The sequence below is a fragment of the Danio rerio genome, chromosome 4 (genome assembly GCF_052040795.2).
Source record: "Danio rerio strain M-AB ecotype USA chromosome 4, GRCz13ab, whole genome shotgun sequence".
Classification (NCBI taxonomy): domain Eukaryota; kingdom Metazoa; phylum Chordata; class Actinopteri; order Cypriniformes; family Danionidae; genus Danio; species Danio rerio.
The window spans coordinates 67,540,937-67,556,163 of NC_141024.2; the positions used below are offsets into that span (position 1 = coordinate 67,540,937).

General features: G+C 36.4%; 2 protein-coding genes and 1 long non-coding RNA gene across 4 annotated transcripts in view; 1 reads left to right on the forward strand and 2 right to left on the reverse strand.

The window, feature by feature from the left end:
- The window catches only part of LOC148682349 (uncharacterized), a 771,506-nt gene that overhangs the window by 370,664 nt on the left and 385,615 nt on the right, over nt 1-15,227 (forward strand). The gene's annotated exons all lie outside the window — the stretch shown is intronic.
- Nucleotides 1-15,227, reverse strand: part of LOC137490983 (uncharacterized) — a 471,679-nt gene that overhangs the window by 249,116 nt on the left and 207,336 nt on the right. The gene's annotated exons all lie outside the window — the stretch shown is intronic.
- Nucleotides 1,351-13,146, reverse strand: LOC108182721 (uncharacterized). 2 transcript variants are annotated; one of them, XM_087250164.1, is made up of 3 exons: nt 13,117-13,146; nt 12,631-12,775; nt 1,351-3,722 (listed from the first exon to the last, which is right to left on the reverse strand). In XM_087250164.1, the coding sequence occupies exons 2-3, from the start codon at nt 12,713-12,715 to the stop codon at nt 2,518-2,520; spliced, it is 1,290 nt and encodes a 429-aa protein (XP_087106290.1). In that variant the 5' UTR covers nt 12,716-12,775; nt 13,117-13,146; the 3' UTR covers nt 1,351-2,517. The 2 variants fall into 2 exon arrangements, with proteins under 2 accessions (XP_087106290.1, XP_088506581.1); XM_088650455.1 differs by having other exon boundaries at nt 12,631-13,146.

A 15,227-nucleotide genomic window follows, 5' to 3' on the forward strand; every position in this document is an offset into this window, starting at 1 on the left:
TGTATATTTAGATTATTTATGCAATTCCATTTTTTTTCTTGATCCCCACATTATAAGTTTACCTCGCATAACAGCTTTAGCTGCGTCCCATCGATACTAGGTGACACCTCTGCATTATTATTGTTATGTTTTAAATATTCTAATAGTTCTTTTTTAACATATTCCACACACGTTAAATCATTCAAATGTTTAAGTTTAAATCGCCAAAATGTCTTACTTGGTTTATTGTCCAGGTACACTCTTAAACATACTCCTGCATGGTCTGAGATGTCCCTTGTTCCAATTTTACAGTCTTTTATTTTATGTTGATCTGACCTAAACATAAAAAAACAATAAAACAATTCTAGAATGAGAAATGTGGGCAGAAGAGAAGAAAGTATATTCCTTTTTTAAGAGGAAACATGTCTCTTCATACATCTATCGAGCCTAATTATTTCATCAAATATCTTATTTGTCTAGTTTCTTGACTAATTTGCTTATTAGAAGATGAGTCCAATTTTAGGCTGAAGTTGTACATTCCAGTCTCCCTCACAGATCAACGTACCTGATGCCTCCTTGGCTATAACACTTACTATTTTTTTGAGAAATGCTTTGTCTTTTTCAGGTGGTCTATATATACTAACTAATGTAACTTTGTATTGACCGATAGTTTCTTTAATTAGGTTATATCGCCTTTCTTTATCAGTAATCTTAGAAATTAATTGGAAGTTGATTTTATTTGAGATCAATGTCATTACTCCTCATTTACAACCATTATTATATGAGGAAAAAAAAAAACTAAATCCCATAGTTTCTGATTTCCTATGTTCTGTATCAGAAAGATGCGTCTCTTGCCAGAAGATTATCTGTTGGTTTTCTCTTTTAATTTTAGCCACAGGTTTGCTTCTTTTAATCGGATTTAGTAACCCATTAATATTCAAAGTAATTACTCTATATTTCTGTTTTTGCATAATCAGATGTTTTTGCGAAGATCACTGTGATCGAAACATGAAAAACACAAACATGAATATCTTGAACCACATAAAAAAACATTACGAAAAAGATCTCCAAACCTTGAAGTCTTAAATAACTTCTTAATGTGAGGGGAAAGCCTTCCTTCTTTAAAAAGCCCTTTCTTGCTGTGCCTATTGTTATTTAAATATGGTTTAGGTTATCATATATGACGTAAAAAGGAAGATTAATACCAGTGTGTATAGGAGCTCTCTTTCTCAGCTTCTTAAGCTGCCCCGAATGAGTGAAACTCTAGGTTTGGGTATCGTTTGGTTTTTCGATACCGGTGCTAAATTGATACTTTTAAAACGATACCGGTGCCAAAACGGTGCCTGAATCAACACTTTTTAGCCACAAAATGATGGTGGATACCTCTACAAAAATATTTTATTTGACAAATGATTTTTTTCAAAATAATTTTAATAGAACAATATAATTACAGTTTAAAGTAAACATCAATTCATATTGTATTACATTAATACATTTCATTTGATCATTTGTTGGTTAGCATGAATTTAAGATTTGCATTATGAAATTACATTAGCTTACTATTTACCTGTGGGGGGCGGGCAGGGGCCACATACTTTTAGGAGCACATTTTAACATGTATATCACAAAATACTTAAAACATTATTGGAAGTCATTTGTTTTCATCCATCACTCTGCAGTCTTCATAAACAAGATAATTAAATAACTTAAACTCAAAATAATCTTCCTTGTTCATTTATTTGACAAGTAACATTGTACTGGTGTAGGAGAACACATTTCTAACATTCAAGTACATCAAGGCACATTGCTGCACCTGTAAACTTTAACAGGCCTACAGTTCAAGTCGATTCATTTTGCCCTCCCATTCATTTAAAATAATGTTTTTGAAAACTTTTAGTGTTTCCTAAAACATAATTATTCTGGAGTCATAATAAGTCCTATTTCTTATTGTTTATTTCATGAATAAAAGCCGTTTGTAATAAAAATAAGTAAATAAAAATAAGGTCAGTATTATTAGCCTCCTTAAGAAATATTTACTATATATTTTTGATTTACACAACAAATCAGTTACAAAATAATTCGACTAATTATTTTAACTTTCGTAGTGAACTGATAAGTCTAAATTACACTTTAATCTAAATAAAAGACTATAAAATACTTAAAAAGACTTTGTCTGAATACTGTCTTGCAAAATAACTAGTAAAATGTTCAGCACTGACTGTCAGCATAAAAAAGTAGCGTTAGATAATAGAAACGAGTCAGTTAAACTATTGTGTTTAAAAATGTGTTGTAAATAAATCATGTGTTCAAGACAGAAATCAAAAATGAATGAAGTCAAAACTAAACGAGTTGAATATTAAATGTTTAGTGATGCTGTGACAACACCTATATGTGCCTTTTTTCATGCAACCCTCACGTCCATGCCGCAGCACCGAAATTCATACGCTGATTTAATACCGGTGCATACCGGTTACCATGGTACCGGTGCTATAATGGCACCGGGTTTCGGTAACAAACCCTAGAACACACTGATCATGTCTACAGTTTATCTCCAGCGTGAATCCTCTCATGTGTTTTCAGGGTTTCTGAGCGAGTAAACCTCTTACTGCAATGTGAACACTTGTACGGTTTATCTCCAGTGTGAATCCTCTGGTGCCGTTTCAAATCTGCAGCTGTAATAAAAGTCGTCTCACACTCCAAGCACATATACTCTCTCACACCAGTGTGGACCTTCATGTGTTGTTTAAGGTGTGATGATGTGCTGAAACTCTTCCCACATTGAGTGCATGTGAATGGTTTCTCTCCAGTGTGGATCCTCATGTGTAGATTAAGATTTGATGAGTGGATGAAACTCTTCCCACACTGAGGGCATGTGAATGGTTTCTCTCCAGTGTGGATCATGATGTGTTGATTAAGGGATGATGAGTGGCTGAAACTCTTCCCACACTGAGTGCAAGTGAATGGTTTTTCTCCGGTATGGATCCTCATATGTCTATAAAGCGACGAAGATTTGCTGAAACTCTTCCCACACTGAGTGCATGTGAATGGTTTTTCTCCAGTGTGGATCATCATGTGCTTTTTAAGGTGTGATGAGCAGTTAAAACTCTTCCCACACTGAGCGCATGTGAATGGTTTCTCTCCAGTGTGGATCCTCATGTGTTTTTTGAGGTATGATGAATCGTAGAAACTCTTCCCACACTGAGTGCATGTAAATGGTTTTTCTCCGGTGTGGATCTTCATGTGTTTATAAAGCGACGATGATTTGCTAAAACTCTTCCCACACTGAGGGCATGTTAATGGTTTCTCTCCAGTGTGGATCCTCATGTGTAGATTAAGGAATGATGAGTGGTTGAAACTCTTCCCACAATGAGTGCAAGTCAATGGTTTTTCTCCAGTGTGGATCTTCATGTGTTTATAAAGCGACGATGATTTGCTAAAACTCTTCCCACACTGAGTGCATGTGAATGGTTTCTCTCCAGTGTGGATTCTCATGTGTTGATTAAGAGATGATGAGTGGCTGAAACTCTTCCCACACTGAGTGCATGTGAATGGTTTCTCTCCAGTGTGGATCCTCATGTGAGTCTTTAATTTGCTTTTGCTTGCCAAACTCTTGTCACACGGAGTGCAGGTAAAACAATTCTTGTCTCTCACTTTTAACACACCATCAGTCTCTAAATGAGTTTTGTCCTCAATTTTGACATGATGTTCCTCCTCTTTACTCTCCTCGTAGTCTTTAATTAGGTCTGAAATAGAAATAAGTTTACTTTTTAGTAAATCATAAAACTCAGTGAAAAGGAAGTGAAAACATTGGCTACACAAATCTTAATTTTGATGCACATTAAATGTAAAGACAAAGCAGATCATATTTAGATTGATCTTGTCATATTAACCTCCTGTCCATTACACAGATACACATTTAAGCAGATTCTTATATGATTATTCCCAGATTAATTTTTGTCATATTGATGAGACATAAATTTGAAAGCTGTAAATGGCCAGTTTCTATTTGTATATATTCATAATCACAACAAAACAATTTGTTTTTGTAAAACTTGTAAAGCCGATAGGGAATGCTTTTTCATTCTGTGCCTGACTGGTAAACCTGTTAGAAAAAACAGCTGAATCTCTGAGAATATTTGCCTCATAGACATATGACACATGTATAATATCTGCATAAAGCTTTAAATCTGCACCTTTATATGACAAATGTTATAGAGGTATGTAATCTTTATGTAACAATTGCAATGCAGAAATCTAACACTTTAGTGTTTTATCTCATCAAACAAATGTAAACATTAGTCAAAGATAACACAATTAAACACATTGTGCAGTTTTTAAATCAAGTTTTTATTCTTAAATTGAAGACAAAATACTGAACTACACAGCCTTGTGTGAAAAAAAAAATTCCCATTAGAACAACTTTAATTTATCACACCTGCTTCAAGTTCTCTAGCCACACCCAGACCTGATTACTACCACACGTTCGCAATCAGGAAATCACCAAAATAGGACCTGTCTGACAAAGTGAAGTAGACCAAAAAAAGCCTCAAAGCTAGACATCATGCCAAAATCTAAAGACCTTTAAACACAAATGAGTAAGAAAATACTTGTGTCACGAGTTAAAAAAAGAGTGAGCTCAAATGCAAGTCTTTATTGAGAAGCGAGTCTTGGAAAAAGCAAAAGTCAAAGTAAACACCCGGTCGGGTGAGCACTGAGGAAGTGCCGTAGGAAAAAACAACCAGACACTCACTCACTGGTGGTCTTGGAAACATACAGGGTGAGTAACAAAATAATATGCACACAAATGATCGATAACATACTGACAAACATGAAGGGGAATGATGTGGTATAAACAGAAAAAAAGGCAAACGAGAGCTTCTGTGACTGCAAATAAAAGCAGATGACAAGAGATAATCTGTAACACAGATCAAAGCTCCTTTCACACAGTGATACCGGTAAATATGCAGAAAATTTCCGGAACGACTTTACCGGTATATTCAAAATAGCGCTGTTCACACAGGCGAGGACGTTACGGAAATTTTCCAGAAAAGACCTTTCACAAATCCATTCCAAAATACCAGTAAATTCTGACATCATTCACCACAAATGAGCCTTAAACGGCTGCGCTTGTATTTGTAAATATTTGACTACATTACAAACTCTGTGGATGATCAGTATTGTGAACAACTTCGAAGAAAACATATGGAGGATCACTTTGGCATGTCGAGATGTTCATAATATGTGCGTGTGCTGGCTCTCACAGGCTGTTTCACAGGCACACGCAAATCGTGAAGGTAAACAAACAGCGGCTTATCATAAGCATCTCATCGATGATTATTTACACAGTTGGCATTAAGAAGAACATATAAACGTGATCTGACTAACTTCTAACTAAATGCGTCTGACTGTTCTGATTGGCTAAAGCAGGTGTCTCACGTCAGCACGTTCTAGACGTGCACGCGTTCTTTCCGGCAATCTTCCTTCTGCATTCACACAGCGCAGCATTCTGGCAAATTACCGGGAATGTTACAACTTCTCTTTCTGGAAAATAGCCAGAACGAATTTACCGGTATTTTCAAAAAGGACCTGTTCACACATACAACCTTTCCAGAAAATTGCCGGTAATTTTCCGGAAAGGTCTGCATGTGTGAAAGGGGCTCAAGAAAAGAGAGCCAAAGAGTAAGGTATCAAAGGAGGATGTCACATCAAAGATTCAAGTGTTACCACTCAGTGGGTTATGTCACAAGACTCGCGTCACTTTATTGTGGCTTTGAGGCTCAATGGGATTCTAATTACTGGCCAAAGTTATATAAAATTACACTTTATTACAATATATATGTTAAATATAAATAATTATAATATGCATTATATAATATTAAATTAAATTACATGGGGGCCATGGGGGGTGGTTCGTTCGAACAACCCGAAACCCCCTGGCTACGGGCATGGCACAGTGATCTGTGTCATTACAAGGGCTTTTCCCACAGCTGGTGGAGAACACGAGAGTTCGGTTTGAGTTCAGTGTAGTGCATACATTTTCATTGTTTTCACTGTAAAATCCTCACTGCGTGTGCAGATTAAAGAGACATTTTTGCAGAATGCATCTTTGCACCTAAAAACGTCAAACGCAGCACCAAGAACAGATTAAAACAGTTGTTATGTGAACTTGATGTAAAAAAGCCTGCAATGCTTGCACCGCCTTTGTGCTCTACTTATTGGCTCACTGCTCTACAACTGAATGTAAATGATTGGTTAATATCAGCTGTCAATCACTCAGTCAATGCCTTCTGCCTTCAGATGATAGGAGCTTAAACTGCGAAAATGTAAAGCGCTGAAGATGGAAGAATGAAATAACAGACAGATTTGCCTAAAGATATTAATAACGGCGCATCTTATTAGTGATCATGTGCTGAGTGTTAATCCACCATTTACACTTTTCCAAGAGTGGATAAAAGACTTAGTTGCTTCAAGTCCACAGGTAACAGTGTTTGGCGCTGAATCTACACATTTAAGTGAGAGAGGTATTGTATAATCCTTCATTTAATCCTCACGATGCTGTCAGCTGTGCAAGCGGCAGCTATATGTAACATTTAACACAGCTCATGAAAAGACTGTTATTGCTATTACGATGACATGCAAATAATAAGTTATATATCAATATGAATGTGGGGCGGGGCGATGGATCGTGATGCAGGCCCAGCATCGTGAAGTTTGTCGGCCATCAGCGATGGACAATGGCATCTAAAAAAATAATACAATTGATCAGCTACAATCAACATCATCTTCCGAAGAGCTTCATAAGAAAATACTTATTCTGCAAGCGGAATGAGGATCTCCACATAAGATCACGCCAGATTCATTATGAACATGGTGAACGAGCTGGCAGGTTATTGTGTTACTAACTGAAAAAATCCTCAGCAGCTGGCGTTATAGTAGCAGTTAGTAAGGATGATGGCAGTATTATGACTGACAAACAGGGTATTAGTGATCAATTTAAAAAACTTCTATAAAACTCTTTACAACTCTGAGGTAAACTAAATTGAACGTATTGAGAGCTTTAATTATTTAGAATTACCATCCCTCTGTGATTCAGATCAGTTGACAAAAGAAGGGATTTTAACACCTTCTGAAATTGAAAATGCAATTAAAAAATTGAAAACCGGAAAAGCACCAGGCCCTGATGGTTTCCCGGCTGAGTTTTATAAGAAGTGTTTATAAGTAACACCCCTGTTGTGCAAGGTATTTGCTAAAGCTCTTGTTTCGGAATCCCTCCCCCCTTCATGACATCGGCTGTTATAACAGTACTTCTTCAAAATGGTAAGGATCCACTTAAATGTGAATCTTATCGTCCGATCAGCTCACTCTGCTGTATAAAATCCTGGCTAAAGTGCTGGCAATTAGAGTGGAGTCAGTCATGAGAAAGATAATTCACCCAGATCAAACTGGTTTCATTGTTGGGAGACAGTTATCTTACAAACTTTGTTGCTTATTTAATATTACTTATTTACCTAAAATAATACCAAATCCAGAGGACTTAATTACTTTAGATGCCCATAAGGCATTTGAAAGAATAGAGTATATCTATTCATTTACAGTGCTTAAAAATTTGGTTTTGACCCTGGACCTAATGGCTCGTTTCCACTGACTGGTACAGTACGGTTCGGTTTGGGTCACCTTTATCAGGCTTGCATTTCCTCTACCAAGGGTACCCTTTTAGTTGACAAAGTTTCAGTCGACGTCATTTTCGCTCGAGAAAATGTCTACAATAAAGCTGCACAGGTCGTTCACATATCATATGAAAAGCACTTCTCCTAAAACAGATGCTTTATACACATAAATACTTGTGTATAAATGTTTATTACTAACTTTTCTATGAACATTAGTTGCAGATCTACTGATCTCAAAGATCTGCAGATCAATGACAGTGCGAAATACCCTACTGTAACGTCTGTAATTATATAAAGTAAATAAATAAATTAACATATAGGAAGACATACAGACCCTTACAGTCTCCGATATGTTAGCAACTACAGAAGAACTACACAAAGCAGACATTTCATCTTTAATTAGATTCAAAACAGCACAAAGTATAGCCTCCAGTCAGTGAAAACCTCTCATCTGTGTCTGTAATCTTCAGCAGCACATGAAGCCTCTGTTAGAGTCATTCCTTCATTCCCAGTTCATATTAGTCCAAAAGGTGACAATAAAGACTAAAACAAGGCAGTTTGTTCACGTTTGCTGAATAAATAACATGCTGCTTGGCTTCGCCTTTTTTCCGCGCTCCACTCCCACATTTGTCCTTTTCTTTCTGAATGTGTCACAGAATGTGTCCCGCGTTTGTCAGCTTCTCACAGGATCAGGTTTCCAAAGCTTGTCAATAATTAACCGCATGTTATTATTATCAGCTCAAGAAGTTTGTTATTTCAAATAGAGACGCGCAGCCAGCGTAAGGAAGAAAGCGAAACCACTCGGGCTTCAGACTGGCTCGTAAAAAACTACGCTGCACAGGGTAAATCTGCTCTTCTCCATGGCTTTGTGGCTGTTTATCAAGACGACGACAGGGTTTGTTTGAGCCCGGATCGACCATGGCTGCATATGTATATAATTCCGCTGTAATCTCTCGCTGTGTATTTCAAACATGGCGGGTCCTTTGTTTAGATTCTGGCTTGTGTCTACGAATGACGTATCTCTGTAAACCAATAGCGTTCAGCTGCACGTCTAGCTCTGCCTTTTAGGGCCTACTCACACTATGTCATCCGTACCATGCCCAGGCCAGTTTCCCAGATCGTTTGAGAAGTGTGAGTGCGCTGAATCGGGCTCAAGCACGGTTCACTTGGCCGGCCCTGGCCCGGTTGGAAGAGGTGTGCCTGAGCGCGGTTCACTTGGGCTTTGGCACGGTATGCTTGTGTGTGAGTGCAAAACGCGCCAAAGCCCGAAACTGAAAGCGAGACGTGACTTTTAAGGGGCTGTTACATATGGATTTATTAATCATTCTTACTGTTCAGTGAACGCAAACTGCCGTAGTTTATTACAGACGAGAACTCCTCGAAGCACGACAGCTGCATGGCTTCAGCAGACCTCCTCATTCCTGCAGCACGAGAGCTTTATGATTGTTTATGAGCGCCAAAAGTGGCAAATCTGTTTGGCGAAATATCTGACTGCGTGTCACCGCATCCCTAAGGACTGTTTGGCGAAATATTCGACTGCATGTCACTGCATAACTAACGACTGAAACGATATAACTAGAGAAATCTTTACTGTGCTGTTGAGTGAGAGAGCGCTTCTCACTGAACAGTGCAGCAGTGATGACGTAAGTGTGCCGAGGCCCGTTTGTGGTGTGAGTGCGGGCCCTCGGGGGAGACGGGAGGGGGACAAGCGCTTTGGCCCGGTTCGAGGCTGCTGTATCTAGTATGAGTACGGCCTTAGTGTTTGGGACCTTTTCGAAAGGGTGCCAAAAAAGTGGTATGGTACGGTTTGGTTCGATACGCCTTTTGACAGTGGAAATGGCCATAAAAGTGTACCAAACCGAACCACTCAGTGGAAACGGGCCATAAAAGCTTGATTAGCTAGCCCAGGTGTGTCTGATTGGGGTTGGAACTAAACTTTGCAGAACACCGGCCCTCCAGGACCAAGTTTGCACATGCCTGCTCTAGAGGAACGAGACAGGGCTGCCCTCTGTCCCCTCTGCTCTTTGACATTGTCATCAAACCTCCTGCAACCATATTAAGGAACTCAGATGGCTTGCAAGGAATTTTCAGAGAGGGACAAGAACATAAGTTTCTGCTATATGCGGATGATCTACTTTTTTCTGTCAATTCCAGATACATGCATTCCAAAAGCTCTTACAATCATTTCAGAATTTGCAAATGTTTCTTGAGACAAAGTCAATCTAGCAAAAAATCTCCTTTTCCCTTTCAATGATAGAGCACAGCAAATGTCTACCCAAACCTTTCCATTTTAAGCAAGTCCTGATAAATTTGTATATCTTGGTGTGAGTGTGACACGTAAATATAAGGATTTGTTTATTAATAATTTTTAAATGACGTTAGACAAAGTAAAACGAGACATGACGCACTGGTCAACCTTTCCTTTATCTTTGGCTGGGAAGATCAATTCCATTAAACTGATAATACTACCAAGATTTCTGTTTCTATTTCAGACTGTGTCTGTTTGTATTGCCAAGATTATAGATTTCAGCAGTCCAATTTTGGTTTAGGAAGGGAGTTAACTGTGTTAAAGACCTGTTTAAAGATGGCATATTTATCTCATTTAACAGTTAAGAACAGACATTGAGATTCCCCAGTCTAATTCTTTTAGGTACCCTCAGGTCCATAGTTTCATTAAAAAACACTTCTGTCCTTCACTGAACCAACCAGAAGCATGCTGGATAGATGAATTGGTAAATATGGACCCATATCAAAGGGGTATGATTTCCATGTTATATGAAGTGATCCAAAGAACTGCCCTCTCCTTCCCTAAACCATATAAATCAGAAATGGGAAGACGAACTGGGACTAGAAATATCAGATACAGCCTGGCAATATGCCATAGAACTGGTACACTCATCTTCTGTATGTGACTCAGATTCATCTTGTCCCAGATGTGGTTTGGAACGAGCAGATCAGTCATATGTTCTGGGGATGCCCTAAATTACATAGATTTTGGGCCAATATTTTTAGACAATTTTCATCTAAATGTAATAAAGATATGGATCCTAATCATTTGACCTCAAATTTTGGTACAGTGACAGAAAAAATGTACCTGTCAGCTAATCACATAGAAATCATGTGAAACGTGAATTAAATTTAATTACAAAACTAACCCTAACCCTAACGAGCAAACGAGTGAAAACGAGGAGTGAAAAAAAATCGCACGTCTCCCTCCCGGTCCTCAAATAAGTTGCACACCTTTCTCACCCCCGGATCCCTTCTAGCTCTTCAGACACGTCATACACTGTCTGCATTAGTTTCAAAAACAGATTTCTTAACGATTTAAAACGGCATCTTTGGATATCTTTTTTGCTGAAGATACTGTTGTCCTGAAAAACTTAAAACAAAACCTTTAAAAAAAAAACTTACATATACCAAAGTAATGGTACAGCAGAACATTTTGGCAGTTTTAAAAAATCAACTTTTTTCTAACCGCAGTATACCTTGTAAACTGTTGTCGTCACATGCCTAAGCAGCAGAACACTGTTTTTAGGATCTAAAATTTTTTTTTTTTTTAAGTCTCAAGCAAAAAGGATTTGAATGTCGCCGCCTGCTGGTACATGAAGAATATGGTCAATACTGAAGAATTTTACACTCAAATGTTTGCATATCATCAGCATGCTGTAATCCATTACTTAAGCAGAAAAAGTCATTTTTAGACTAGTTTGTTGGCCAGTTGTAGTCAGTGCAATGCTAAACGTTATTGTTTCACTATAATTTGTTCATTTTGTTTCACGTCGTCCCACAGCAACATCATATAGTTAAGAATACTGTACAATGTTTTAGAACAATTTATTATTTTAGTGTCAATTTCATTCATCAAGTTTAAAATTGGGGGCATCCATGTTTTTTTGACATACTTTAAACAAGAGTTTCTGCAGGTTTCACCAAGTTAAATTTAAGAATTTTAAAGATTTTTTAAGACCATTATGACTGAAATTTTAGACTCATAAAGGGCTAAAGGCTAAGGAATTTTTCAAATGGCTAAGATGAAAATATTTTATTTTGCCCGATGAAAAAATATCATAATTTAATTATACAATAATAAATTATATTTTTAAAAATTATATTTTAGATATTTTTTAGCAAAAGATTTAAAATTCTGTGTAGCAACAAGTAAGCTTTACTTGTATCCATACACTTTTTTTCCTAAGTAAACTTTCTTTAAAATTAATAAATAAATAAATGAACAAATGCTTTAAACGTTTTAAAACCTATAATAAACTAAATATATGCACAACAATCTGTCTAGGTTGATGTCCTCAGCAGTAATGGAGCACGTTTAAACAAATGTTATTGTAAGTAAATATTTAAACCATTATGATAAATAGAGTTAAAAAGACCTTTTTGAATGAAAAGTTTTATTGAGATGGGTTGTTGGTGATTGTAGATTGAAAATTAGATTTTGGAATTTAAGGCACCGCAGAAACCCTGTTTAAAAGCAATAGCCCCGGTAATTAGCTATTATAATGATGTAATTCTAACTCAGATACTATCTGTGAGAACTAGTAACAACTACTAGAAACAAGTTTAAACCCATAAAGAAGTTGATGAAAAAATTGTGATCAACGTGACATATGCAAATGAAAAGTAAAAGTCAACACTATCACCGTAATAGCAGATATCTTCTATGAGAATACTGTAGGTCAAATATCGTCAGCTCATTTGAACTTTAATTTATTGTTTTTGTTTATTTTATATAGCGCCAGTGCTCAAGGACGCTTTACCAACAGCAGGAGAACAAGAAAAACAATAACCTTAAAAAGGTAGAGAAAATGGGAGACTAATAATACATTAAAAGAATGACAAAAGACACGAGAACAAGTGACAAAAGAAACTCATTCCTGTCTTTCAATGACTGCTTTTGTGCGTTTAGGAGAACTAGGCAGCACACTCAGGGCTGCAAGATGGATTTAATTTAGTAATCAGTATGAAAACCAACCTGTTTGTTCCTGCAGATCTTCCTGTTTGACTGTGAATGTCTCTTCAATCTTCACATCTTCACTCTCCTCTTTAATAAATGCCATCTTTACAATAGTGTGGAGATCAGTCGCTTCAGCAGGGTTTTTTTTCTCTGTGTTTGGACACTTAATCCAGTTCAAAATGAACAAAACAATGAACAGAAACAAAATAATTTCTCTTCAACACTTGCTTCAATGGTTTCTTTATTTGAGAGTAATTAACAAAAATAAATTAGGTGAAACATTTAATTTAAACACTTATTATACACTTTTCTGTTGTTTTATTCAAACAACAGCCTTCAGTTACTGAGAATAAAATAGTACTACTAAAATACTAAAATAGTTATATAAAGGGTTAAAATAATATTTCCAACAGCAGAAACATAATATAGCATCGTATAAAAAACTTAAAACTTTAGAACTTTAACTTTAAATCAGTTTATATCTGTAAACGTTTTAAAACAAACCTTTCTCCAGTTGAATCACAGCGACGAAGCAGCGCTGCCTGATGACGTCACGCGCCACGGCAAAATAAAAGTCTTTTTTGTTTAACTTTTTTTGCCACTATCTGTTGCAGTCATGACTTATTGATACATTTCTCCCATGGTTTTCACTTTACACTTTGTCTGCTCTCTCTCTCACAAACCTTAAATCTAAACATTTTCTTAACTTTTTTTAATCCACTTTATAATGACTTGTATGTCTACAACACTTTCTATTAATATTTGAGTCCAAATCTCATCCTCATAATTATGACCTCTTCTATTTCTACAACTTCATAGGCCTATATAGGGTTTCTTTTTTCACATGAATTGTTTTCTCTTATTATCTGTGTTCCACGTTTCCTGCCATTCTTTAGCAATATCTGTAGTAATATTTAATTTACCTTTACTTACATAAGCATTAAAGGGGTAGTTCACATAAAAATTACAATTCTGTCATTTACTCATCCTCTACTAGTTTCAAAACTGTTTCTGCTGAATGCAAATAAAGAGAATATAGGGGCAAAAAACAGCCACTGTATGGTTCAACAGTTCCTATGGACTTGGGGGAAACCAGAGCACCTGGAGGAAACTCATGTGAACAGGGGGAGAACACACAAACAAAAATGTCAGCTGACCCAGCAGAGGCTCAAACCAACGACCTTCTTACTGTGAGGCGATCAGTGCTACCTACTGCACCACTGTGATGCCTCACATGTATAATTATTTAAGGTATTAAACTGGTATTGGATAAGAACTTCGCTTACAAATAGTTGTTATTTTTAAAATGTGTGAAAAAGCACCATTCAGATGTAGCGACTGTATTGATCTGGGCAATCAAGCATGTATTGTTATAGACTCTATGCTTATTTGTCTTAAGAGATGTTAGGCAGGTCCTGTTCATGTAATATGTTCATGTAATAGTCTATCAAGTTGGTATTGGCATGAACAGCTATACCTGTCAACGGGTTTCTTATACGTTAAACGGTCCTATTCAGTTAATGATCAGGCAGCTATTAATAAAGATGACCGCACACAATGATGATCCATTTATTTAAATGAATATGTGACGCAGATATTTAAAATTCATTGTTGCAAACAAGTTACAGGAGTAAGTGCAGTTGTTGTTGTATGTGATGTTAACCACTGTAATTACACCATAGTGAAACAGAAGTCTGAGAAATGCTGTAGTTGGTGTAGGTAGAGCAGGTTAATCACGTTAAAAGTTATGCATTGTGTAGATATGAAAGTTAACTCTTGTCGTTGAATTATTCTGTATAAACTGCCAATACAATAAATTTACTAGTGATGTAATTATTTTCTAATTATAAATATTTAGATGCATCACAGTATGTGATCGCTTTACTGTGTTAAAAGGAAAAGGTTTTGTCAGAGTATCTTATATATGCTTCTGTGAATGTCTATGCATATTTGTGTGCACAAACACAAGTAATAAATAGAGAGAAAAACATCTTTAATACATACCAGGAGAATAAGAGGATTTCGGGAAAGCTGAGCTGCTTACACATGTTCTGTTCAACTAAAAAACAAAGGAAAGAAAACAAAATTGGCACAGAAACAAGTTACATTTTGATAGTAACAATTTATAAACATAAAGTGTTTACAGTCTTCCAGAAGCCAGTCATGAGCTGCATGTGCTTTAAGATAAATAAAGGACTCTAAACTCACATAAAGAACAAGTTCAGTAATAAATAAATGACTAAAACTCTGCTAATAGTTAGCTCATGTCAATATATTGACTGAACTTAACACAAATAAAACCTCAATGTGAAGTTTATAAATTGTTCCTTTCAACGAATGATAATATATCACAGTATTACAGTATACATCTTCTATAACTATTATATAAGTGAATGTAGTTGTGTGTATTGAGACATCGGTATGGATTGAGTTTTCAATGCTCATTTGCATCTTTACACAAAGACTTCAGCCAAGCAACTCTGAGAAACTTCTACAAAAACAACACACAACTCTTGCATTACCTTTTAACCAGGCTTGGGAAAAAATTAATTGAAATGTGTTACATATCATAAGTGTATCAACAGTAACTACAAAATGCAGCAACCAAAATAAAA

What these genes read in the sequence shown, in the direction of transcription:
- LOC108182721 (XM_087250164.1), bottom strand. Translation starts at nt 12,715, where the DNA reads ATGGCATTTATTAAAGAGGAGAGTGAAGATGTGAAGATTGAAGAGACA. An exon ending in AGATCTGCAGGAACAAACAG is followed by an intron (nt 3,723 to 12,630) that starts GTTGGTTTTCAT and finishes TTTCTATTTCAG; the next exon opens with ACCTAATTAAAGACTACGAG.